We start from the raw sequence: 26,705 nt of genomic DNA, 5'->3' as shown, positions 1-26,705 counted from the left end.
TACTCTGCTTTCCCATTGTGGCCGATTCAATTGCAGTCATTCTGTGTTACGGACTTTTCAGTCACTCTGGAAACGATTTGGTAACAGAGTGACACGTTTTAATCCCTTTATAATTTATGAACAAAATTGTTATCAGTAAAAGCACTACAACTTTCTTTTTACTTCTGTAAACTTTCATAATCCTCCCTCCTCATGAGGGAGAGAAATTAGAAAATATCTATATTTCACCTTTATTTAACCAGGTAGGCCAGTTGAGAACAAGTTCTCATTTACAACTGTGACCTGGCCAAGGTAAGCAAAGCAGTGCAACAAAAACAACAACACAGAGTCACACATGGGATAAACAAATGTACAGTCAATAACACAATATAAAAATCTATGTACACTGTGTGCAAATTTAGTAAGATTAAAAAATTAAAAAATCTTTATTGATCTAGGTAAGTCAGTTAAGAACAAGTTCTTATTTTCAGTGACGGCCTAGGAACAGTGGGTTAACTGCCTTGTTCAGGGGCAGAATTACAGATTTTTACCTTGCCTGCTCAGGGATTCGATCTTGTAACCTTTCGGTTACTAGTCCAACGCTCAAACCATTAGGCTACCTGCCGCCCCGATTGAGGAGGTAAGGCAATAAATAGGCCATAGTTGCAAAATAATTACAATTTAGCATTAACACTGGAGTGATAGATGTGCAGATGATGATGTGCAAGTGGAGATACTGGGGTGCAAAAGAGCAAAAAAACAAAAACAATATGGGGATGAGGTAGTTGGGTGGGCTATTTACAGATGGGCTGTGTACCGGTGCAGTGATCGGTAAGCTGCTCTGACAGCTGATGCTTAAAGTTAGTGAGCTGAGATAAGGTTGGGCTTTACCTAGCAAAGACATATAGATGACCTGGAGCCAGTGGGTTTGGCGACGAATATACATGTATAGGGCCAGCCAACGAGAGGATACAGGTCGCAGTGGTGGGCAATATATGGGGCTTTGGTGACAAAACGGATGGCACTGTGATAGACTACATCCAATTTTCTGAGTAGAGTGTTGGAGGCTATTTTGTAAATGACATCGCCGAAGTCAAGGATAGGTAGGATCGTCAGTTTTACAAGGGTATGTTTGGCAGCATGAGTGAAGGAGGCTTTGTTGCGAAATAGGAAGCCGATTCTAGATTTAATTTAGGATTGGAGATGCTTAATAATGTGAGTCTGGAAGGAGAGTTCACAGTCTTATCAGACACCTAGGTATTTATAGTTGTCCTCAGAACCGTCCAAAGTAATGATGCTAGTCGGGCGGGCGGGTGCGGATAGCAATCGGTTGAAGAGCATGCATTTAGTTTTATTAGCATTTAAGAGCAGTTGGAGGCCACAGAAGGAGTGTTGTATGGCATTGAAGCTCATTTGGAGGTTTGTTAACACAGTGCCCAAAGAAGGGCCAGATGTATACAGAATGGTGTTGTCTGCATAGAGGTGGATCAGAGAATCACCAGCAGCAAGAGCGACATTGTTGATATATACAGAGAAAAGAGTCGGCCCGAGAATTGAACCCTGTGGCAAAATATGTGGCAAATTGTGTCAAACAGAAGGTGAATAATTTCTGTAAAACTAAATACAAACGTTGATATTAGTTGGCAGGGGCCTTTACTTCAATAGTATTGTGTTTTGATCTATTTCTAATAGCTTTTAAGACTTTTTCCTAATAGATGTTTTTTAAGAAACATTTTCCATCTGTGTGACCAGAAATCATAGCCATTGCTTATTCCAAGTCTTTGGGATGGAAAAGTCTCAAAAATATAGACTCTTAGCTTTCCTTTGACACCAACTTTGATATGCTCCTATAAACTTCACAAGTTGGTGCTCGTGGGTCCTTTTAGATGGTAGACCAATGTTAGACCAATGTTAAAGTATAAGGATGAAGGGAGACAGAGAGGAGGGGTCTGGAAAAATATCCTTCCTTCTGCGTGTAACACCTGAGTAATCATTTTGTTCTCACTACATCTCCCTTCACAGGTATTATTTCATCCCAGAGAGATTTGAAACTGTGAGAAGATGCTTCCAACAATAACACCTTGATATACTGAACTTGACGTCTGTGCAATATCTACGGGTGGCCGTTCCAGCAACAGCAACAAATGAGCAGTAAAATGCAACAAGCGCCCCAATAAACACAGTATACATTTCAAACGGTGGTCTCCAGGGGATGGCTGTCTCTTTTGACAATCAGAACAGGGGGAAGACTGGGGGAAGACTGGGGGAAGGTTGTCTGGGGCTCAGCGTGTGAGGCACACGTACACAGAGCGTTGTACTGAGCGGCCAAGGTAAGAATGTATCTTGGATAGTTGGGTTGACGGGCAGTGCTATATTCACCCTGAAGTCAGAACACCTCAGTCCCTCAGCTAATGACACAGTCAGTAGATTCATATGACTGAGTTTTTGGATTTGTTTGTTTAAGTTTAAAAATATGCTTTTGAATGCTATTTGCAAATGAATAGAAGGTGGTGCACTCAGATGACCAGTACTGTTTTGCAGAACTCCAGAACAATTTCTGAATGCTTCAGGGTTTCTTGTATTTTAGTTAGGCCCCGAATCTTTCCCTGACCCCTGTCCTGACTGAGATGTTTGGGGTGTGGCTCGATCTGAACAAGTGTGTCAGTCCGCTACTTCCTGGTGAGGAGAAAAATCCATAAAGCAGGGAGGAAGTGAAGTAATAACAGACAGGAAGTGAGTTCAGAATGACCAGGCGTTTAGGAGGGAAACGGACCGAGATTTACATCTAGTCCTCAAAACATTGGACATTGTTGGTTTTGCAGGGCCTCCGTGTGTGTTGTGATCAAATGAATTGGTATTTGTCCTGGAATGTTCCTTTCCAAGGATAGGGTTTGACTTCCTGACAGAGACTCCGAATTTCGGTCCCAGAGTACGAGAATATGAGAGAATTTCAGGCAATATGATTTGTTTATTTGTATGATTTATTATTTATTTATGACAATCAATCTGGTAATTGATATGGTATATTGATTCAAGTCTACATTGGTATTTTGGTACTAGTAACTATCATTGCTTATTAGTAATGGATCTTTCTATGATCAATAACCATCTGTGCCCCACCTGGGCTTCTGGGGGTGTGCAGTGCACTCTCTTTTAGTTTGTTATCTATCAGCTATCACTTCAGCTCTGAGTGTGATGTGGTGAGCTAAGTGCTGTGTTGATGCTGTTCTGTGGGGGATGTGTGTGAAGAGGAAGGCCTGGGCCTCACATTTAGCTGTGGTCTCCTGGGAGAGATTAGCTAGTTTAGGCTCTGGAGTCTCTCTCTCTCTCTCTCTCTCTCTCTTCTCTCTCTCTCTCTCTCTCTCTCTCTCTCTCTCTCTCTCTCTCTCTTCTCTCTCTCTCTCTCTCTCTCTCTCTCTCTCTCTCTCTCTCTCTCTCTCTCTCTCGCTCTCTATCACTGCCACACTCTTGACTGCTCAATGCTGGTCTCTCTTTGTTTAGAACCAACGGATGGTTATTCTATTCTCTCTTTCTCTTCCGCTCTCTTTTTTGCACTTTCTATTCCTCTAATCTCACTTTCCTTCCTATTTTAACCCCCATTTGTCTGTCTCTACCTAAACTGTTTCTATTTTCCTTTCAGTGTCTATTTCTCCTTTACTCCCTCATACCTCTCCCACTTTCAGTTGTCTTGGAGTGTGCCAACACTCCCCCTTTCTCTCTTTACCCCCCTCTCTCTCTGTCACTCATTTTCAATTCAATTCAAAGGGCTTTATTGGCATGGGAAACATTGTTTACATTGCCAAACCAAGTGAAATAGACAACTCAGTCAATCACCCACACAGCAGATGCTCTTAGCTGACAGCCCAGGTGGCTTGGTGGTATTCAGGCCCAGACTGGACCCCTCTCTGCAACCCACCCCCACATCAGGCCTCCTGTCCTGCTCCAGAGCCCTCTACTACAGGTCTGTCCCAAACGCCACCAGATTGTCTATATAGTGCACTGCTTTTGACCAGGGCCCTGGTCAGTAGTGCACTATATAAAGAATAGGGTGCAGAGCCCTCCACAAATGGTCCCCAGGCCCACCGGCAGGCTGCTAGCCAGGCTCCGGCCTCCCTCTCTGGCTGTGGCAGTTGGAGCGCCACTGCACCACAGCATCGCTGTTAGCGTTCATCTCCTAAACGATCCCAGCCCAAAGAGGATCAATACTCATTTTCAGGGAGCAGCATGATCCCTTAATGTAGTGGAGGAGGATTGCTTCTTACCCCCCCCCCCCCCCCCCCCTCCACAGACACACACACACACATCTGTCTCTCTACAGGAGCCAGCACATGCAGCTAGCAGCTAGAGCTCTGCTTTCATTTCTCTCACCTCCTGGGGACGGGGTTAGTTAGGTAGTTAGTTAAAGACATTGTCCTTTTGTGTTGCTGATATCATTACTTCAGTCAATTGTGTTATGCCGTGTAGGGAGAATTTTGATTTACGGGATTACTCTATCACTATCTGTATTACTAGCTACAATATTGGTTTTAGTCCTCTGTAGCAATTGTTATCAATGAAATCAATGCATTGAAATTGACTTCATTGACCCATATTACTCTAGCTATAGGGTCACCTTGAAAGGTTTATGTATGGAACGGAATAACCACCAGCTCCCATCCAATTCCGCCAGCGTATGAATTTGCCCTTGTTCGAAATCCTAATGCTTATGCTGCCAGAGAAAATAGATGGTGCTGTTTTATTCTAGTTGCTTTTAAACACACCAGAGAGTTCAGTTCTCCCTCTTTTCAGACTGTTTCATTATTGGTAGTCATATTATTATTATTCTTTGTGTTCCACAGACGTTCTGTTTGAAAAAATGACTTCATGCTAACAGTGGCATGATCCAAGGAAAATGGGAAAGATTTCAGAGAGTTTCCATTGGATAACAACCATCTCTTTTTCCAGTCAGTCGTCTCTGTACGGTTGGAGGGTAGGAACAGGAACAGAACGTGGTTTAGCTAAACGTCTCATGATTGATCTTTGCTGATGTAGACTGTTTCTGTCCCTTTTTTCATCGAGGAGGGTGGGAGAGAGGAGAGAGGGGGGGGTGGGGGTCAAACCATTCCTCTTTCTCACCTCCCCCCACCCCCTTTCCAACAGGTCCTGGCTGGCTATTGGCTGAAACAGGTTGGGAGGGACTCATTGGGTATGCTAAAGCTATTTTTCTCCGTCAGGCCAACCCAGGCAGCACCGCATGGCCCTTCACTGTGGACTGACCGACTGACCACTCTCCTCTGCTGAATTATGCAGCCCGCAGTCCGCAGACCCACACCATAAACAGCCATCTTTTTTCTTCTAGTATGTAGGTGATAGGGGGACTCTTCTACGAGTGTTTGACCAAACAGAGAACAATATACTTTTGCTAACATGGTAATAAATGACTCACAAGCTGAGCAGGTAACGTTTCCTTGCTGTAAAAAAAACAACATTTGCAAGTGAAGTCTGTGTTACGTTTAAAGCTGAGTGTTTTTTTTCTTTTAACTCTTGGCTTAAATATACTTAAAGTAGACATAATGACAAGCTCTCTCTCTCCACACAAAAGACATGCTTCAAGCTTGTACACAAGAACCCCTATAACAGTCTGTAGGTACAAGAACAGCCTGGCCAAGCAGCAACAGTTGCTCCTGTGTGTGACCTATAATTGCCTGCCTATCATGGGATCTTAAGAAAAATAATCATTTCATTTTGTCCTTAGCTAGCTAGATTATACAACTTTTTTCTTTTTCTGGTCCATATTTTTCCGAAAGCCAGGAATTCACCTCACCAGCAACTAAGCATGTGATCAGTTCTTTCCATTTATCCAGAAGAGAATCTGTGCATCCTAAATATCACCCTTTTCCCTTTATAGTGCACCACTTTTGACCAGGAACCATAGAGCTCAAAAGTAGTGCTCTATATAGGGAATAGGGTGCCATTTGGGATGCATTATATGGGTGATAAGAGGTGTGTGACAGGTCTGATTGGATGCAGTCAGACCTGCTGATTGTTTTGGCATGCCCCTGTCTTCCTTCCGTATGCCACACCTGGGTTCAAACACTATTCCAAATCTTTCAAAATACTTTGAGCATTCATTCTAGCCTGCCCATGGAGTGTAAGATGGGTGGGATTTAAAGTGTTGGGACTATAATACTGGTCCATTAAGCCAGGCAAGCTCAATCAAGTACAGATAAAGCAGTTGAAGTGATTTGGAATAGTATTTGAACCCAGGTGTGGGCCCTGCCCTCCCTAGAGCTGCGGTAAAGCTTGTGCTACAGGAGAACAGCCAGGCCTTTCTTTAGGTAAGAGGCAGGAGGTTTGAATCACCGCTGGGCTGGCTAGCTGACGGTCTCATGACTCTTTTTCTCTCTCTGCTGTCTCGGTCTGGTCCCATCGCATTCCTTCGTCCATCCCACACGCACTCTCTCCTCTCCCGGAGTTGGCATAAGATTTGTGGAGAGAAAAACTTGTTTAGATGCATCACACCGTTTCTGGTAAAAGTATCCCAATTTTGGTGAAAAAGCTCTAAATCTTGTAAATGGATATTACTTTCTATATTTTTCTTTTTAGAATGATACGTAGTGATATGATTTAATAATATATACATACATTTTCTCTATAAGTAGAAATGGGCTTTTTTAAATGTTCACAATGTTTTGGGTAGATATATCTTCCTTCATGTAAATAGCCTAATTCAGTCCATGCAATAAACAAAAACACCCGCAGACGGGTGATCTACAGGTGCAAATAGCCATCTAAGCTCCATCCACTACTACATGTACAAGCTTTAGAGCAGGTTTCCCCAACTGGCGGTGCTTTTATTTGGCCACCCAAGTTTTCTGAGAAACAATACAAATGTATACAGTACCAGTCAAAGGTTTGGACACACCTACTCATTCAAGGGTTTTTCTTTATTTTCACTATTTTCTACATTGTAGGATAATAGTGAAGACATCACAACTATGAAATAACACATATGGAATCATGTAGTAACCAAAAAATTGTTCAACAAATCAAAATAGATTTTAGATTTTAGATTCTTTAAAGTAGCCACCCTGTGCCTTGATGACAGCTTTGCACACTCTTGGCAACAAGCATCAGGAATGCTTTTCGGAACAGTCTTGAAGGAGTTCTCACATATGCTGAGCACTTGTTGAGCACTTTTCCTTCACTCTGCGGTCCAACTCATCCCCAAACCATTTCAATTGGGTTGAGGTCGGGTGATTGTGGAGGCCAGGTCATCTGATGCAGCACTCCATCACTCTCCTTCTGTCACACCCTGATCTGTTTCACCTGTCCTCGTTATTGTCTCCACCCCCTCCAGGTGTTGTTTGTTTTCCCCAGTGTATTTATCCCTGTGTTTCCTGTCTCTCTGTGCCAGTTCATCTGGTATGTTTCCAAGTCAACCAGCGGTTTTCCTGTTCTCCTGCTTTTTTCATTCTCCTTTTTCTAGTCCTCCCAGTTTTGACCCTTGCCTGTTTCTGGACTTTGTTCTCACCTGCCGGACCACGAGCCTGTCTGCCACTCTATACCTCCTGGACTCTGATCTGGTTTTGACCTTTTTGCCTGTCCACGACCATTCTCTTGCCTACCCCTTTGGATTAATAAACATTGTAAGACTCTAACCATCTGCCTCCTGTGTCTGCATCTGGGTCTTGCCTTGTGCCTTGATTCCTTCTTGGTCAAATAGCCCTTATAACCCGTGTGTTGGGTTATTGTCCTGTTGAAAAACAAATGAATGCTGTGATAGCCATGCTGGTTAAGTGTGCCTTGAATTCGAAAGAAATCACATACAGTGTCACCAGCAAAGCACCCCCACACCATCACACCTCCTCCATGCTTCACAGAAATACTCCTCAGCACCACCCCGCCCCCTCCTCAGACGATCCCGCAAGTTAAAAAGCTGGTGGCGGAAGTCCTGGGCTGGCGTGGTGACACGTGGGCTGCGGTTTTGAGGCCGGTTGGATGTACTGCCAAATTCTTTAAAATGACATTAGAATTAGCTTACGTTAGAGAAATTAACATTCAATTCTCTGGCAACAGCTCTGTTGGACATTTCTTCAGTCAGCATGCCAATTGCACGCTCCCTCAAAACTTGATACATCTGTGGCATTGTGTTGTGTGACAAAACTTCACATTTTAGAGTGGCCATTTATTGTCCCCAGCACAATGTGCACCTGTGTAATGATTATGCTGTTTAATCAGCTTCTTGACACCAGTCAGGTGGATGGATTATCTTGGCAAAGGAGAAATGCTCACTAACAGGGATGTTAGAAATACGTTTTTTGTGTGTATGGAACATTTCTGGAATCTTTTATTTCAGCTCATGAAAAATGGGATCACCACTTTACATGTTGCATATACAGTACCAGTCAAAAGTTTGGACACACCTACAAGGGTTTTTCTTTCTTTTTACTATTTTCTACTTTGTATAATAATATTGAAGATATCAAAACAAAGAAATAACACATATGGAATCATGTAGTAATCAAAAAAGTGTTTGGTTACTACATGAGCAGCCACCCTTTGCCTGGATGACAGCTTTGCACACTCTTGGCATTCTCTCGACCAGCTTCACCTGGAATGCTTTTCCAACAGTCTTGAAGAAGTTACCACATATGCTGAGCACTTGTTGGCTGCTTTTCCTTCACTCTGCAGTCCCAACTCATCCCAAACCATCTCAATTGGTTTCAGGTCAGGTGATTGTGGAGGCCAGTTGGAACCAAAAATCTCAAATTTGGACTCATCAGACAGCGTCACCAGCAAAGCACCCCCACACCATCACACCTCCTCCATGCTTCACGGTGGGAACCACACATGCGGAGATCATCCGTTCACCTAGTCTGCGTCTTACAAAGACACAGCGGTTGGAACCAGAAATCTCAAATTTGGACTCATCAGACCAAAGGACAGATTTGCACCGGTCTAATGTCCATTGCTCGTGTTTCTTGGCCCAAGCAAGTCTCTTCTTATTATTGGTGTCCTTTAGTAGTGGCTCCTTTGCAGCAATTCGACCATGAAGGCCTGATTCACGCAGTCTCCTCTGAACAGCTGATGTTGAGATGTGTCTGTTACTTGAACTATGTGAAGCATTTCTTTGGGATGCAATTTCTGAGGCTGGTAACTCTAATGAACTTATCCTCTGCAGCAGAGGATCTGCCTTTCCTGTGGCAGGCCTCATGAGAGCCAGTTTCATCATAGCACTTGATAGTTTTTGCGACTGCACTTGAAGAAACCTTCAAAGTTCTTGAAATGTTCCGAATTGACTGACCTTCATGTCTTAAAGTAATGACGGACTGTCATTTCTCTTTGCTTATTTGAGCTGTTCTTGCCATAATATGGACTTGGTCTTTTACCAAATAGGGCATCTTCTGTATACCACCCCTACCTTGTCACAACACAACTGATTGGCTCAAAAGCATTAAGAAGGAAAGAAATTCCACAAGTTAACTTTTAACAAGGCACACCTGTTAATTGAAATGCATTCCAATTGACTACCTCATGAAGCTGGTGGAGAGAATGCCAAGAGTGTGCAAAGCTGTCATCAAGGCAAAGGGTTGCTACTTTGAAGAATCTCATATATAAAATTGATATTGATTTGTTTAACACTTTTTTGGTTACTACATGATTCCATTTGTGTTATTTCATAGTTGTGATGTCTTCACTATTATTCTACAATGTAGAAAATAGTAAAAATTAAAGAAAACCCTTGAATGAGTATGTATGTCCAAACTTTTGACTGGTACTGTATATATATATTTTGGAATGAGATGATTTTGGAATGAGATGTTCGACAAGCTGGTGTCCACATACTTTTGTAGTGTATCTCTCTATTATAAGCGGGAATACAGATTTCCAAAATTAAAATCAATTGGAGCTGATTTCCTTTATGTCCAACAATGATATATATATATATACATAAAGACTGTAAAAACACCAGGAAATCAGCTCCAATTGATTTTAATTTTGGAAATCTGTATTCCCGCTTATAATAGAGAGATACACTACAAAAGTATGTGGACACCAGCTTGTCGAACATCTCATTCCAAAATCATGGGCATGAATATGGAGTTGCTCCCCCCTTTGCTGGTATAACAGCCTCCACTCTTCTGGGAAGGCTTTTCATTAATGTTGGAACGTTGCTCCGGGGATTTTCTTCCATTCAGCCACAAGAGCATTAGTGAGGTTGGGCACTGATGTTGGGAGATTAGGCGTGGCTCGCAGTCGGCATTCCAATTCATCCCTAAGGTGTTTGATGAGGTTGAGGTCAGGGCTCTGTGCAAGGCAGTCAAGTTCTTCCACGCCGATCTCGACAAACCATTTCTGTATGGACCTCGCTTCATGCACGGGGTCATTGTCATGCTGAAACAGGAAAGGGCCTTCCCCAAACTGTTGCCACAGAGTTGGAAGCACAGAATCGTCTAGAATGTCATTATATGCTGAAGCATTGAGATTTCCCTTCACTGGACCTAAGGAGCCTAAGGAGCCCGAACCATGAAAAACAGCCCAAGACAGTTATGCCTGCTCCACCAAACTTTACAGTTTGCTCTACACATTGGGGCAGGTAGCGTTTTCCTGGCACCCACCAAATCCAGATTCATCAGTTGGACTGCCAGATAGTGAATCGTGATTCATCACTCCAGAGAAAGCGTTTACATTGCACCGAAGTCAAATGGCGGTGAGATTTAAACCACTCCAGCCAAAGCTTGTTATCGCTCATGGTGATCTTAAGCTTGTGTGCAGCTGCTCGGCCATGGAAACCCATTTTATGAAGCTCCCGAGAGACAGTTCTTGTGCTGTCGTTGCTTCCAGAGGCAGTTTGGAACTCGGTAGTGAGTGTTGCAACCAAGGACAAACAATTTTTATGCGCTACGCACTTCAGCACTTAGTGGTCCCGTTTTGTGAGCTTGTGTGGCCTACCACTTCGTGGCTGAGCCGTTGTTGCTATTGGATGTTTCCGCTTCACAATAACAGCACTTACAGTTGACCAGGGCAATTCTAGCAGGGCAGATATTTGACAAACTGACTTGTTGGAAAAATTACATCCTATGATGGTGCCACGTTAATAGTCATTGAGCTCTTCAGTAAGGCCATTCTACTGCCAATGTTTGTCTATGGAGATTGCATTGCTGTGTGCTCGATTTTATACACCTGTCAACGACGGGTGTGGCTGAAATAGCCAAATCCACTAATTTGAAGGAGTGTCCACATACTTTTGTATATATAGTGTACATGTGGCCATATACAAATGTAAGCTAGTTTTGAAATGATTGTGTTTGGGCTTCTTGTGGCCAAATGGGCAGTCTACAAATGATTTGTAAATATGTTCTGGCCCCCCGACCATTCACTCAAGAAATATAGTTGATGATCCCTGCTCTAGAGCTGTGACAATGTTTGTCATCATGCATCGGTATAGGCTCTACTAGGTTGAGTATGTTTTAACCATAAGGTTCTTAGTCAATTATCTGTAGATTCCCGTAATGATATGGCCCCAACCATACCAGAAACTCAGAATAAAATCTTTATATTTAAAAAAATATATAATCATGTATAAATGGTGCGATGATCAGCATAGAGTAGGAGTTTAAGGTTGGCGGGTCCTACGGTTTAGGAGGTGTAGAAGGTAATGTCGTAAAGCAGAGTGTCGTAAACCAGGTGCAGGGAGGGGAGGTGAAGCAGAGGGAGGAGGGGGAGTGGGGGCGAAAGAGGAGGTGACTCTCCAACAGCATTTAGACACAGCGAAAGGATCATGGCGGATGGCCCCAGGTGTAAGCGCAGAAAGCAGGCGAATCCGAGGAGGAATAACGGTAAGTAAAACTACTCCAATTTCCTTCTTTTTCTGTGGTGAAGTGGACTAGAATGAGTTCTATCGAATTCTCGATTCTCCGAAGACTTTGGGACCCCCGGAGTCGCGTTTTTAGTGGGTCAAAGTGCTGGAAAGTAGCAAGTAAGCGCACAATTATAGCCCTCTGTGGTGTACCGTTATACCTGGCTCGCGACTCTCCCACCGCCTAGCGGTTGAGTGCACTACCCTGGACCGTTATACGCACCTAATCTCGTCCCTGCACTCGCTTTTGTTCCCCGTTCAGTCCCTTTTCGATTTGATTTAAATCCTCTTTTCGTATTTTTTTTGAGTTTTCAACTTGATAGCTTGTTTCACCTTCTTTCTCTCGCCTTCAATTTGGCTAGCTTTCTAAAACGGGGTGTCTGGGAATATAACCTTACCTGATTGTTTTTTGCGGACCACGGTAGTTTGTCACCTTCTTTATCAATATATAAAATAGATTGATGTTCTGAATCGGATATGAGTGAATATGTGTAAAAGTTGTATTTCCTCAATGCACTTTGGAGAAACTGAACTGTTTCTGTCGCTTTTCTATTCGTTTCACGCACTGTAGCAGGTTGCGCGAGCCTTGATAGGACACTTGCTACATCGTGGGCTCGGGCCCACCATCCATGCATTAGAAAATGTTTTTAATATGAAAATTACACTGTTCTGCTGCTTGATCATCTATTCAAATGCATGCCGTTGTGTTAGGTAGGCTACACGCTACTTTCTGTCTTATTTTTCGTTTTAAATCATGTGTAGTGGAGATGCACGCTTTCTCACCATTGACAATGGCAAGTGTGCATTAAAAAACATTCGAAAAGTTATTGCTACGATAAGTAGAAAATGTGTCGAATAAGATAAGGTTGTTATATAATTAATCAACAGAAATGCAAATGACCGTCGAGCTAAAAAAAAAACGTTGTTTCTGTAGCATGCATTGTTGGGTAATGTTTTAGAGACTGGGAAGGGTAGCTCACGCGCTGTGCGTGTGAACAAGGCACAGCCTATATAAGGAATGTGCGTTTACATCCACAGTCGCGCGCTGGGAATTCAGATTTTATAGGTTTGTGTGCCGCGGGAGCGAAACTTGCAGTTGGAACCAACCTGTTCATCCATTGTTTTTTATTAGATACATCATTTTTTGTTTGTGTTTGTGTTTTGTGTTTGCGGTTAAAAAGGCTGCACTGTAGGGTTGGCTGGGTAGCCAGTGCGTTTTCTCCGAATCGTTTTTTTTTCTGTCAGTAATTTAATTCATGTCATAGTGAAGTGCTTTATCTGTAAATTATATTAAAACCGACTTGCAAAGATCATACTATTCGGGGTTGCTTGTCAATCAGTTATGCTTTTTTTGTAAACCCATATCATGTGTTCTCGTGTTATTTCGTTATTACTAGTGACTTTTGTTTCACCATCAGAGGTGGGCGTTTTTTACGCATAGGAATAATGTTTGTTTTGTAGGCTGTTAGTATAGGTTTTCTGAAGAATAATTTTTTTTATTTTATCCTGACGACATGCGTAGCCTATAGCCTCATGCAAGTAGTCAGCAGCGCAAGTGTTCGAGCCACCCAGCGGAGCCTGCAGGAATATAAGGACATGTTTACTTGATCTGGAAAACGGGGCTTTGGTGTTTCGAAACACCCCTCTGTCAAAACAAACTTAAAATCTAATTGCTGGCGACTGAATACGCTGAGTTAGAGAAGGAATCGTCTCACTGGAATCTGTCTTCCAAAGCAGTGGAGAGCGGCCTCTGTGCCGTGCGCTGCAGCAAATGGCAACTTGTGCAGGTAGAAAAGGCAACGGGTGTCTGTAGGCGCCGCATGCTGTCATCGTGTCAATTTGTTGTGATTTTTTTTTTGTCATGGAGGAGTCGCTTGTTGTGCTTACTGTCATTGTTTGTCATTTTATAATATAAACCTAGGATATTTCTTGTGTGCCTTGTCTCTTTGCCACGGTGTTGATCACAGATCCGTGCATGCCATCATGCCAGTGCTCGGTTGACAAAGGTGAATTTGTGCTTTCACACTTTATAGCGGAGTTGTTGTAGCGTGTATTTGCGGCTCGGCTCATTCATGGTCCGTGGTGAATATTTACTGCATTCGAATCACCTCAGAGAAATAAAGACGCACCTGGTAGGTGCTGACAGGTGATATCATTTGTACACGGTTTAATATGAGTCATTTATATACAATTCTAGAAAATAATTCAAACGTATTATTTATTGAATTTTTTTTGCATAATGTGTTTTCCTTTTTACACTTATTTTAATTTCTTCACTTATTTTCCATTTTGTGTACATTACATGTCACTGTAGTGTTGCCCATTTGATGTTCATTTAAAAAATAAACTGAGTTAGCCTATGTTTTATTCCTTATGTTATCTAATTTAGCATACACACTGCTTACCTCAACTGTGTTATGCTCGGTGTTCAGCCTAAAAATGGGTTCCCAGGTAAAAAGAAACCCCCTTTTAGAGGGTTAGTGATTTGATTGCTTTGGGACAGGACAGGACAGGACAGGGGGGCGATCTGGCAGTTACTGAAACCAAAAGGTGCTTGGCGCCAGCCCTGTATTGGTTGTCTTACTGGGCCTGGAGCTGGGCCTGACAGAGCAGAGCAAGCTGAGATCAAGGTGAGCCCCGTCACAGCTGTAAACATGGAGGTGCTAACAGCCGGCCAAGCAGACAGGACAACAGGTGTTCGCAATCTGTGGGACACTGTCTCCACTGGCTTCCTTGGTCACTTCTATCCTGACCAGGACTAGTCCAGATCCCATCAGGAATAGCAACCATTCCCCGGAATGGTAATTTAACACCGCAATTTGGGAATAGAGGAATGCGGCCCGGTATTAACATTCTTAGCAAAAATAAACAGTCACTCTTGGCCTGTCTTTGTAAACGTGCGAAAGTGGAGGTTATAGGGCCTTCATTTCAAAGGAACTTTCCATATAGGTATTTATTTGAATTGATCAAAGGGTTCACTCTTCTCTCTCTATCTCTCTCTTGTTCCTCTCTCGATCTCTCTCTTGTTCTCTCTCTCTCTCTCTCTCTCTCTCTCTCTCTCTCTCTCTCTGTCACTTAATCATCCTACAGAAGAGGAAGAATGGGTCTGTGGGTCTATGTTTGGCTTCCGTAAAGCTGTGATGTAGTACACAATGTTTATTTGGCTGGTAAAACTATAATTAGTGCGCTGGACTAATTTTTGCCCCTAAATAATATTGAATGTAACCACACGCTGTAAAGTTGTGTGAGAACAATAAATGAACACTGTGGTTGAGCTACAGTTCTTAAGAAAATAAGATGTTTTGGCCATTCCAAAGGCTTCAGGGGGAGAGGGGTTTTTAAAAGCCATCTGTTTTAAAAGCCATCTGTTAACATTTAAAAGGTCTACCCCTGGTGAGTGGAGTTTAGCAGAAGAGGACATTTTCATTTATCAGTTCTTTAACTTTTGAACAACTTCCTCTGCTGCATATGAAAGTGCCAAGTCAGAGGAACATCCCCGCCCCCGTCTCCTCACCCCTCCTCACCTCCCCCAGTCCTTTATTCCGGGGGAAGACACAGTATCCAGGGGTGCTTTTGCTTACCCCCTGACCTAGGCACCCATGTGTTCCTCCACTATGACTTCATCCCCCCCCCCCCCCCCCTGTGCCATTGTTGGGTCCCTTCCAGCATGTCCAATTGTGTTTGTGTTTAAGTCCCTTCAATGAAAGGATCCCGAGGGGTATAAAAGCATGGGGGTTGGCTCTGGACTTTAGTCTCCTCCCCCTGCTCCCTCGACCCCTCCCTCCCTCCATCCCCCTGACCAGTACAACCCCTCTGTCCTGTTGAGTTTGGTAGGGGAGGGAGGAGGGAAAGGGAGGAGGGAGGGATAAGGGGGGGGGGGGGGGGCGTGAGAGCTGGCAGGGAGGGATGACAGTGAGGTGCTGCTGGTGAGGAGAGCCAGGAGGGATGACAGTGAGGTGCTGCTGGAGAGGAGAGCCAGTGGGAAGGAAGGTGGACACTCACTCTGTCAAACACAACTGATCGCTCCCTTTACATGAGAATAGTCTGAGTGTTTCCAATGGAAAGAAGTGCAAAGGATTCATTTTGGGTAGTGAGGCAAACTAAGAAGTAGGATATGACAAGTTAAGGACAAATCTCTAGTCGAGGAACTGTCTTTACAGACCTCTTGAGGTTTGAATAGGCCTAATCATGTTTTCTTCTTTTGTCATTTTTATGTTTCTCCACATGTTTTAAAATGTTTGATATGAAATTCTAATCTCTACACCACTCAATGCACCATGTCACACATTTCAATGATTTCCCAGCAGACAATTCTGTTTGTGCTCATAATCTGATGCTACTCAAACCCTTTCCCACTGTTGTTGAGGCAGCTTAATGATTAGCAAGCTCCTATAGAGGTATTGCATTACCCTATAAAAATGTGCTCTCCCTTCCCTTAGAAAAGCAGTTTTAAACCCCAAGTCAGTTTCACTAACCCCCTTAACTACGCTTGGATGTCCTTTATTGGGGTTGTGTGTGGGATGAATGCTTAAATGAACCATTGTGTGTTAAAGCTTTGGTTGGAGGAAAGCCTGAGGAGAAAGAGCCTAGTTACCTTTGCAGCCTGCTCGCTCTACCACATACACTGTCAGTGGAGGAAGAAAAGGCCCATTGAGTGGGGCCGGCGTGGGGAAGGAGAGGCCTTTTCACACTCTGCTTGTGGGAAACTTCTCCCCCATACTGGGCATGGCTATTTGCATATGACCCATTCTCTTCCCAGAGACCCCAGTACTGACAGAGGAATCCGTGGAAAGCTCTGAGAATTCATCACAATCTCCCTCAGTCTCACGACACGACACTCAGGTTTTTGCATTTGCGTTTTTTGTTGTTGTTGGATACCCCAGCCTTTCTTGTTTTTTTTTCTTTCGGAAATGTGTTTTGTCCGTGTCATGCTCACTTTTTGCTGAAGGTTTGTCTATGCCTCCTGACTATCATTTTGTGTTGTGTTTTTCCTGTGTGTAGTCTAAGCCCTGTATTTAGTGTTAAACTGAGGCCACGTCCCATAACGTGCTCCAGCAGCCGGCAGGAGTTCCTCCCTATATAACCCAGATAGGGCCCACGACGGAGCTGCGTGACTGTGCGGGGGCCAAGGCTGACATAATGAATGAGGAGGCATGAGGGATGGAGTGTCAATAATGTTGTTGAAAGGACAGAAATATCCTGGAGTTGTTCAGTTGGGGGGTTGGCGGGGGAAGAGGGGGGAGGTTGGGTGTGTAGAGGGGGAGACTATACACGGCAGGCCCAAGTGAACTGAACAAAATCATGACGGGGGGGGGGGGCTCAGAAGGAGCAAGAGGAAGAGCGGGCCCCAGCATAGGCTCTCGTTCTAGCTGGATCAGGAGCCTTCCTCAGTGGCTCAGATCCAACCAGGGGACTGAGTATACAAACTTCTAGATGGAATCTGCTCTACGGGGGAAACAGCGCCACTGTCCGCCCAACAGCCGTTGTTATTGGTTTTGGTTTTGTTTCGTTGACGTAGCAGAGGTGGGGAGCGTAGGGGGAGCGTACGGGGAGCGTCGCACATCAGGGTAACAAATCAATCACAGTGCATATGCTCCTGTTCTATCGCACGTGCAATGATGTCAGAGGGGAAAAACAGTGTTCGTTGTTGGCAGTAACTTCTTTGTTGTTGTAACATCGCAAACGGACGTGGCAGTTTCGCCATTGTCCCTCAAGCAATGGAAATAACTCGTTGATTTGACCAATGGAACTTCTGCATGTAAGTGTGTGCGCTCAGCTGTTTACAATACAATGGGCTTACAGTATCCGTATCCAGCACTGGGACTAGAGAACACTTTAGTGTGTTGTTGTGACCATACAGGAAGTGCCTCCAACCTACACTCTCCTCCTCTTCCTCTCCCCATTACTGACTCCCCAGAGTGAGTCATAGACAGACAGGTGTGTTGGTGAGATGACCTCACCCAGCCCACAGCCTCACAATTTCTGTGTCGATTCGAGAGGGCAAGAAATGAAATGCCTTCCTCTCTTCATCTCGCTCTCTCCTTATCGCTCCTCCCTCGCTCTCTGTTCTTACATGGATATTGAGACAGGTGCGATAAAAATAAGTCCAAAAACAAATAGTGTCTACTCCTCCCTCTCTCTCTCTCATTATTCCATCCCTCCTACCGATACCATATTACATAGAAACAGGTGGGAGTTGAAATGATAGTCTGAAACGAAATAAAGCTTCTACTCCTCCCTCTCTTTCACTACCTGTCCCATAGACCCCGCCATGTGGGAGCTGAAATGATAGTGTCCCGTTGTGTATAGCTTATAGCCGGGGGGAGATGGCAGTTCCAGGATCAGTTGGTGACATGTCTTTTTGAATAATGTGTTTTGTGGCTGCTCTTTAGGCTGGACTAGTCATGTTGGGAGTTGACAGTGACCCTACTGTCTGTTGCCTCAGCCTCCCCTCGCCTCCGTCTCCTCCTCTTACCCCCCCTGTTCCTCTGTGTCTGCTGCTTCATCCTCTCTTCCCACTCCCTCCTTCTCGCTCCCTCCTTCTCGCTCCCTCCTTCCCGCTCCCTCCTTCTCGCTCCCCTCTCACGCGATCGCCTCTCTCCTTCACCTGCCCCCCCCTACTCTCATATTGCTTCAGCCTCCTCTCTCCTCCCTCTCCTCCTCTCCTCCCCTGTTTCTCAGTGGAGCGGTTAATGAAAGGTCTGTGTTAACAATGGACAGGCAGCAGGCGCTGAGCCGCCAGCCCTGATCATGCCAGTTTCTGTTTGGGCCACAAACTCATCGGTGGAATCTTTGTTCCTCACCTTTAACCTGACAATTCATTCTCAGTTTCCCTGAAAAACGTGACAGTACAAAGCCAATGGAGCAATATGGTGACTTTATGCTGACAGATCGTAACGTTTCTTGTGGTGCATCTTTTTGAGTCACTCATCATTGCTTATCATTATTACCCCCTGGCCTGCATGTACTATAGCTGTGATGATATCAGGCAAGACAGGAGAATAGCGTGCTATTTGGGACTCAGCCCAGAGGGACGTGTGTGTCCAAGAGCCATCCTAATGATCTGAAAATGTTGACAGAGACTAAAACGGCTCCTGTGATGTCCCTGTCCCCGGGCCACAGTTAGTGACTTACACAGGGGCCACGCAGTCAAGTAGCTAGCTAGCACACTGCTTTAACAGAAACCCTAGTCGCCTTGTTTATTAGTCAGGCAGAGAGGAGAGGAGGGAGGCAACGCTGAATGTCAGAGTCTGTAGACATCACAACACACAGGAGTAATGAGAGAGCGAGACAGAGAGAGAACGAGAGAGGTAGTAGCCTGAAAACAGAGCGTGGTAGGGAGGGGAATGGGACAGGCTGGAGGCTTGAGACAAGCGTAATGTCCACAGCATCGTCCCTGGACCCAGCGTCACTGAGCATGTGCAGCTGAGCTGGCCTGGCCCTGCTAGTGCAACAGAGATACAGGGAGTGAATCGTATTGTTTCAGCAGAGCTCAGTCTGAGACAGGAGCGCTCTCACATTTAGTCATCGAGGCTTCCGCCCAAATGGCAAGATTTTCCCTGTAACGTGCACTGGTATGGGCCCCTACTGGCCCTGGTCAAAAGTGGTGTACTTAGGCCTAATAGGGAATAGGGTGCCATTTGGGACACATCCCTGGGTGATGAATGAGTTTGGCCTGTAAAACAGCCTTATAAACGGTTTATTCCCCTAGCTGTTACACCGCCATCCCATATGCTCCTTCCCCTGATGTCATTGTTCTGTGTGTTAAGTACACGTCTCTGGGGAGTTGGTGAGCTGTAAGCACATCTCTTTGCTGTTTTTTGCTCTTCATTGCTTACTGTCCTCATTTGATCAGGTTTCTGTGTGTCTAGCTACCTACCAATACTCACCTGATGTCATTGACTCTAGACTAGAGCAAAGTACACCTACCTACTGTAGCTACCTCTCCAAGCTCCACCCCTCGGGCTCTCTGTCAACTCTGGGAGCAGAGAACCCTGATCGAACCAGTGACTACCCTTTTGACCTGTCCGCCTCTCTGTTATCGCTCAGGTGTTTGGCCTCAGCCTCGCTACACAACGCTTCATCCACAGAGTCGGGGTGGAAGGGAGAGAAGGAGTACAAACGTGGTCGCTATAGCCAGACAGTCCCACATCTGTCCTCCTCTTAGCCGTAATGACGTCATCCTTGCCGTGCTCATTACTCAGGCACCGAGCTTCCTGTCCCGCTCACACAGAGGGAGAGCCAATGAACCGTGGGTTTTAATTGATCATGTTTAGAGTCATATGACACCATTAATTAGCGCTTGTAGTTGTTTGTGTGTTTGTTTGTTGTTTCCTGCTGCCGGCTTGTGGTGTGTTCTAAACAGAGGACCAGGCATCATTAGGCGTCTCATCTGTTAGCCGCGCGCCACTGAGCTAACATCACATTATTTTGTAGCCTGGCACTGGTGGTACTCTCTCTCTCTCGCTCTCTCTCTGTCTGTCTGTGTCTCTCGCTCTTCTTTCTCTCTCTGTCCTTCTTTCTCTCTCTCGCTTTCTCTTTCTTTCTATCTCTCTGGCAGCTGCCAGGGTTCTCCCACTCCAACATGAGCAGGTGCTGCAGGCATGCAGGAACTCACTACAGCGCTCATAAATAACACCTGACAGAAGTATTGGAGAGAGTAGGAAGGAGGGATAGAGAGAGAGAGAGAGAGAGAGAGGGAGAGAGAGAGAGAAGAGTGAACGAGATTTAAAGTTTCCTCTGGCATGAGAGCTATATCAAGGAAAGCAGGGCGTGATTCATGGTCAGCTCTGTTCCTCAGCCTCCTGCAGAAGGAGATGCTGCTGTTAACCGGGACCAATGTGAATGAAGTGGCTGCCTACCCTGCCTGCCCTTCTCATATGTATTTGTTCACCGCCTCCACTCCCTTTCTTCTACCAACGACCCATAAAAAAAGGAAGCCAAATAGCCCACACTTTCATGCCACATCAAATTAGTTTAAACAAATACATTTTTACAAAGATAAGGGCACCACACAGACAGAGGGTATTGTCATTGAGGTCTCTTTTGCTGCAATTAAGGACCGAAGAGCTTCTGAACAACGCTAATTGTCCGGCACTCTAAAAGCAAAGGAAGTGGTCAAACAGGAATGAAATTTCATGCACACTTTAATAATCTCTCACAATTATGAACTTGTACCGCAAAGAAATCAAATAAAAATGATATGCAAGGACATGCGTTTTTAGCCTAGGCTACTTCAAATCTTCAGTCTGTCTTTAGCCACTTCAGGACAACTATCGATCACTTGTTCAGTCAATCATTTCTCTGATTGGCTAACTTATGAACAAAACCAGGAAGTCTGTAAGATTACCCAGGATGCAACCTGAGCAGTCTTTATAAAAAATGGTGGATAAATGAAGGTAGTTCACTCAGGCCGGTCTACTTAAGGGGGTGGCTCTCCCATAGACACCAATGTGATAGCAGCTGGGTCTGGTCTACTTAGTTCATTGACTTCCATTGAAACAGAAGAAATTAGGGAGTGGAATGTCTCACTTCCTCTTCTGTCTCTGGTCTTTATCTCTGTCAAAACAACAGTGTTCCTTGCCTGGGTTGCGCCCCAAATGGCACCCTTTTCCATATATAATATAGTACACTACCACTTTTGACCAGAACCATATCTGCCCTGATCAAAAGTAGTACACTGTATAGGGAATATGGTGCCATTTAGGATGCAGCCTTGGTCTGGTCCTAATCAGCTAAAGGCAGCATTCCCAGCCCCTGTGGAAGGCAAGGGACCTATTTAAGGATTCTTGTTGGAGGTTGGAAACAACATAAAATACGGGTTAGGAGAACTAGCTGTGCTGCCATATAGTTTTAAAAGCTCTGTGAACTTAGCAGAAGAAAACAACTTTTGCGAGAACAGTATCAAAATGTTAGTTGCGTCAATTGAGGGAAATAGCTGCAGACACAGGTTTTATGAAAGAGGTCTGACTCTGGCCACACACGGTATCGAGCTGCCGTCTGTAACCTCCGCCTCTCGCCCGGTGTGCTGACGAAAGATGGTTGGTTTAGATTTGGTGGGGAAAGTTTATCATCGTTTGTTTGATAGGAAATGGTCCATTAACCCTGTCACCCATTGCTTTATCAAGCCAAATTCTCAACCATTCAAAATGACACAATGTGACCCATCCTCCTTTCTTTTGAGTGTGTGACTCTGGCATCAAACGTTTCCTCAACGCCAACCTGCCTTCAATACAAAATGACCCGGTCCTTATTCTGCCATCTATGCTAACTGCCCTCATTCACTGTAGCGCCCTCCTGCCTTCTAAACAGGGCTATAAAGACGCTTCATTCAACCAGTAAAAAGCCCCCCTGCCCAATGTGTGTGTGTGTGTCTACCCCCCTGCCCAGTGTGACTGTGGCCTTCCTTGTTCTAGTGCCAGGATGTAGCCAGTCTTCCTTGGCATCGTTGCCATCGTGGCACCATGTACAATCCATTGATAATATATCTGTGTTATGTAGGGTTCATCCTATATTATAGGATGTTGTTACTTCATGTAGTGTTAAGTCTATTCTACACTGAAAAGAGAAAGGTTCTACAAATGGTTCTTCCTCAGCTCTTACGGTTCCTTGGAGAACTCTTGCCCGATAAAGGACCCTTTGTGTTAAGTGTGGGGTTCTTGGCGTGGCATCTACGGTTCTTCAGAATTCTAAAAGGTTCTGGAAATGTATGGGAGCCTGCAGATGTGTCCCTTTCATAGCACACAGCAAATTGGCCAGTGTTAAGTGGTGTTGAATTTTCAGTGTAACATTACTAGTGTTGATTCGAGAGTTAAAAGAACACTGTAAAGGGTTAAAGGTGCTACACATAGGATTTTTAAAGAATGTTTGCATTGTAGTGGAATAGTGGAATGATAGTGGAATGATCGTGTGTCACAGTATTACTTACCCACCAGTGTTGTGATTGGCTGTGATATTCACCTATTGATTTCTCCCACCGGAGCGGCATCCCTTGTCAAACTAAGCTGTTCTGACTTTGTGGCTGTGTTATGGAAATTGTTCTTATCTTTTCCTGGTTGCTAAAATTCTCCACTGTTCGCTCAATTTCAGTTTATGTGAGAACAAGCACTGGATAGTTAAGGAATCATTGTACCATCTAAATCGCTTTGAAATATATTTTCGTTTTTACAGCTGTTTAAAGTCATTTTTAAAGTCATTTTTTCTGATCCTAGATCTGTGCCTGTATGGTCAACTTCACCTCTGGAGTGTAGAAACACCAAGGGTCCATATTCACAAAGCGTCTCAGAGTAGGAGTGCTGATTTAGGGTCCGGTACTCCCTCTTATTTATTATGCAAAGGCTAAACTGATCCTAGATCAGCACTCCCAGGCCTGAGAGGAGAGGCGAGTCAGGGTTAGTGGGAGCTCACTTCCTGTTGTTGACGCTGCCGTAACCTGTGTCGGGTGAACAAGGTGATGGGTGCTGCCATGGGATTACCCGAGAAAGTCACATGGTCTGTCTGCATGTGTGTGTGTGTGTGTGTGTGTGTGTGTGTGTGTGTGTGTGTGTGTGTGTGTGAGAGAGAGAGAGAGAGATCTGGTTTGCTATGCATTCCTGAACTCCACCTGAATGATGACCTATGAACGAACTGTTTTTTTTTTCTGAGGCCACATGTCTCGCGCCTGCCACCCAGCCCAGCAGACCTGGGGGCCTGTTACTACCAGAGGTTTGGACCACGGCTGCTTTGCCCCTCAGTAACACGGGGAGGTATTTGGCCTTCACCAGACTCTCTGGAATGGATACACAGATGTATTTCCTGTGGGCACTTTGTTACATTATCCACTAATGTGAAATACCATCATAACTAAAATAATAAAATGCTTTGCTTGATCAGATTCACAGAATTATCCATCCAAGACTCAGTCAGATTGCATTTCTCTTATCTATATTAATGTAAATCTTGCAATAGAAATGATTACGTAATGTTATTTTCCCCCAAATGGAAACGTCCTAATATGGTAAAGGCCATGGTAAGGTTTAGCATGGAGGACACTGACTTCCCACTTAGGCCTTAATTCCCTGAGTCAAGCCACCCCCATGTCCTCCCCCTGGCTGGCTAATTTAAAGCAGTGCCTTCTTAATCAAATGCCTGTCTAATAAATCAATTAGATCAAGAGGAATCTCCTAACTCTGGCTGGCCTGTGGGAACAGAAGATCTCGGCAGGGAGAGAGAACGTCGCTACGCCCTTCTGGAGTCAGAGCTGAAGGAATCTTACTGCATCCCCTCTATCAGGAGAAACGGAATGAGTTGTCAATCAGTTCTAGAATTGGAACTAAAGGAATCTTACCTAGCTACAGTATTCTCCGATTGTATCAGCGGTCGCAGAATGAGTCGTAATTTAATCAAGTCCACATAGCGGTATTTATAGCCTATGCATACCGTATGAGGGCCCTTTAAACCTCTGAAAACGAGGATACGTTTTTAAGGTAGCAGTTCCTGTAGCATGTTCTCAAAAGGAAGTGTTTCTTTTTGCATTAACTGGGGGAAGAGGACCTGCTAATGCACGTCTCTTGTAGGATTAGAATCATGTAGAATTAGGAAGATTATGCATGCGCCCCAATTGTATGTGCTGTTGTAGATGATGAGTATTTTGAGATAAATATTTAGTCATACTCCTGCCCTTTAGTCCTATACGTGGACTGCTAATCTAATCTAGAGATGCATATTAAAGGCCCACTACAGTCAAACATGTGAGTTTTATATATATATTTCCACACTATGAGGTTGGAATAATACTGTGAAGTTGTGACAATAATGATGAAGCCCATTTAGTGTAAGAGTTATTTGAAAAGACTGCTTGAAATGTCACCCTGTTTTGGTGGGATGGAGTATTGGCCTGCATGGTGACATCACCAGGCGGTATATATTAGTTATTAGACCAATAAGAAAGAAAGTTCCAAACCTCTTTGCCAATAATAGCTCGTTTTTAGTTTTCCCTCCCCACTCAGACCACTCCCAGATTCTTGCTTGAGAAATTGCTGTTTTGTCTTTATTTACCATTTGAATTGAAAACAATCGCAGTAGGTACTTCATTGTTATCACGAAATGATTTGATATTGAGAAAAAAAACCCGTCTGTATTGGACCTTTAAAGCCCGCTTAACCTACCAGTATCATGATATAGGCTAGCAGGGGGCCTACCCTGCTATTAAAATACAGATATGGAGGATTACTGTCTCTGTCTGTCTGTCCGTGGAAAGGCGATTAGGTGTGGTGGGGGGGGGGGTTGGATTTAATGTGTGTTTTAGACAAAATAATTGCTACTGCATCGCAAAGCTCTCATGTCGGGAATGATCTGTTCATGTCTGTGTGCGACGTGTGCATGCACAAACACACACATGCACAAACACACACATGCACAAACACCTCCCTTCCCTCATGCGTGGCTGATAATTACAGCGTCATAGCACCCCTACGTTAGAAAACACAACAACAATGTGACTAGACAGATAATTCTATTTGGGATGAAGCTATGGTCTGGCTTCCCCCTAAATAATGCCGGTGACTCAGCATCCCGATTTCCTGTTGAAAAGAGAGAAAATAACCTCCAGAGATGTATTTATTAAGTCCTGCTTCCTCTCAGTGAGAGGCCTGTCTCTCCTAGACCTCCCCCTCTCACCCTGCTCTGCTGTAGGCCTCCTCTCTCCTAGACCTCCCCCTCTCACCCTGCTCTGCTGTAGGCCTCCTCTCTCCTAGACCTCCCCCTCTCACCCTGCTCTGCTGTAGGCCTCCTCTCTCCTAGACCTCCCCCTCTCACCCTGCTCTGCTGTAGGCCTCCTCTCTCCTAGACCTCCCCCTCTCACCCTGCTCTGCTGTAGGCCTCCTCTCTCCTAGACCTCCTCCTCTCAACCACTCACCTTGCTGTAACCAGGGAGGTTTTAACCTCCTCCTCTCAACCACTCACCTTGCTGTAACCAGGGAGGTTTTGACCTCCTCCTCTCAACCACTCACCTTGCTGTAACCAGGGAGGTTTTGACCTCCTCCTCTCAACCACTCACCTTGCTGTAACCAGGGAGGTTTTGACCTCCTCCTCTCAACCACTCACCTTGCTGTAACCAGGGAGGTTTTGACCTCCCCTCTCAACCACTCACCTCAAGGAGGTTTTGACCAACCACCACCTTGCTGTAACCAGGGAGGTTTTGACCTCCTCCTCTCAACCACTCACCTTGCTGTAACCAGGAGGTTTTGACCTCCTCCTCTCAACCACTCACCTGGCTGTAACCAGGAGGTTTTGACCTCCTCCTCTCAACCACTCACCTTGCTGTAACCAGGGAGGTTTTGACCTCCTCCTCTCAACCACTCACCTGTTTGTAACCAGGGAGGTTTTGACCTCCTCCTCTCAACCACTCACCTTGCTGTAACCAGGAGGTTTTGACCTCCTCCTCTCAACCACTCACTGGCTGTAACCAGGGAGGTTTTGACCTCCCCTCTCAACCACTCACCTTGCTGTAACCAGGGAGGTTTTGACTGTAACCAGGGAGGTTTTGACCTCCTCCTCTCAACCACTCACCTTGCTGTAACCAGGGAGGTTTTGACCTCCTCCTCTCAACCACTCACCTTGCTGTAACCAGGGAGGTTTTGACCTCCTCCTCTCAACCACTCACTTGCACCTTTGCCTGTCAACCACTCACCTTGCTGTACCAGGGAGGTTTTGACCTCCCCTCTCAACCACTCACCTTGCTGTAACCAGGGAGGTTTTGACCTCCTCCTCTCAACCACTCACCTTGCTGTAACCAGGGAGGTTTTGACCTCCTCCTCTCAACCACTCACCTTGCTGTAACCAGGGAGGTTTTGACCTCCTCCTCTCAACCACTCACCTTGCTGTAACCAGGAGGTTTTGTCCTCCT

At 44.8% G+C, this 26,705-nt stretch overlaps 1 protein-coding gene across 1 annotated transcript in view; it reads left to right on the top strand.

Moving 5' to 3' along the window:
- Positions 1-11,728: 11,728 nt before the first annotated feature.
- Positions 11,729-26,705, top strand: part of LOC115105108 (zinc finger E-box-binding homeobox 1) — a 69,745-nt gene continuing 54,768 nt past the window's right edge. The window contains exon 1 of the mRNA XM_029626735.2: positions 11,729-11,801. Within this exon, the coding sequence (XP_029482595.1) occupies positions 11,744-11,801 (58 nt within the window). The 5' untranslated portion in view covers positions 11,729-11,743. The remainder of the gene's footprint in view (positions 11,802-26,705) is intronic.

The sequence above is a fragment of the Oncorhynchus nerka genome, linkage group LG22 (assembly GCF_034236695.1).
Source record: "Oncorhynchus nerka isolate Pitt River linkage group LG22, Oner_Uvic_2.0, whole genome shotgun sequence".
NCBI lineage: Eukaryota > Metazoa > Chordata > Actinopteri > Salmoniformes > Salmonidae > Oncorhynchus > Oncorhynchus nerka.
This window is presented reverse-complemented; position numbering and strand designations above follow the sequence as displayed.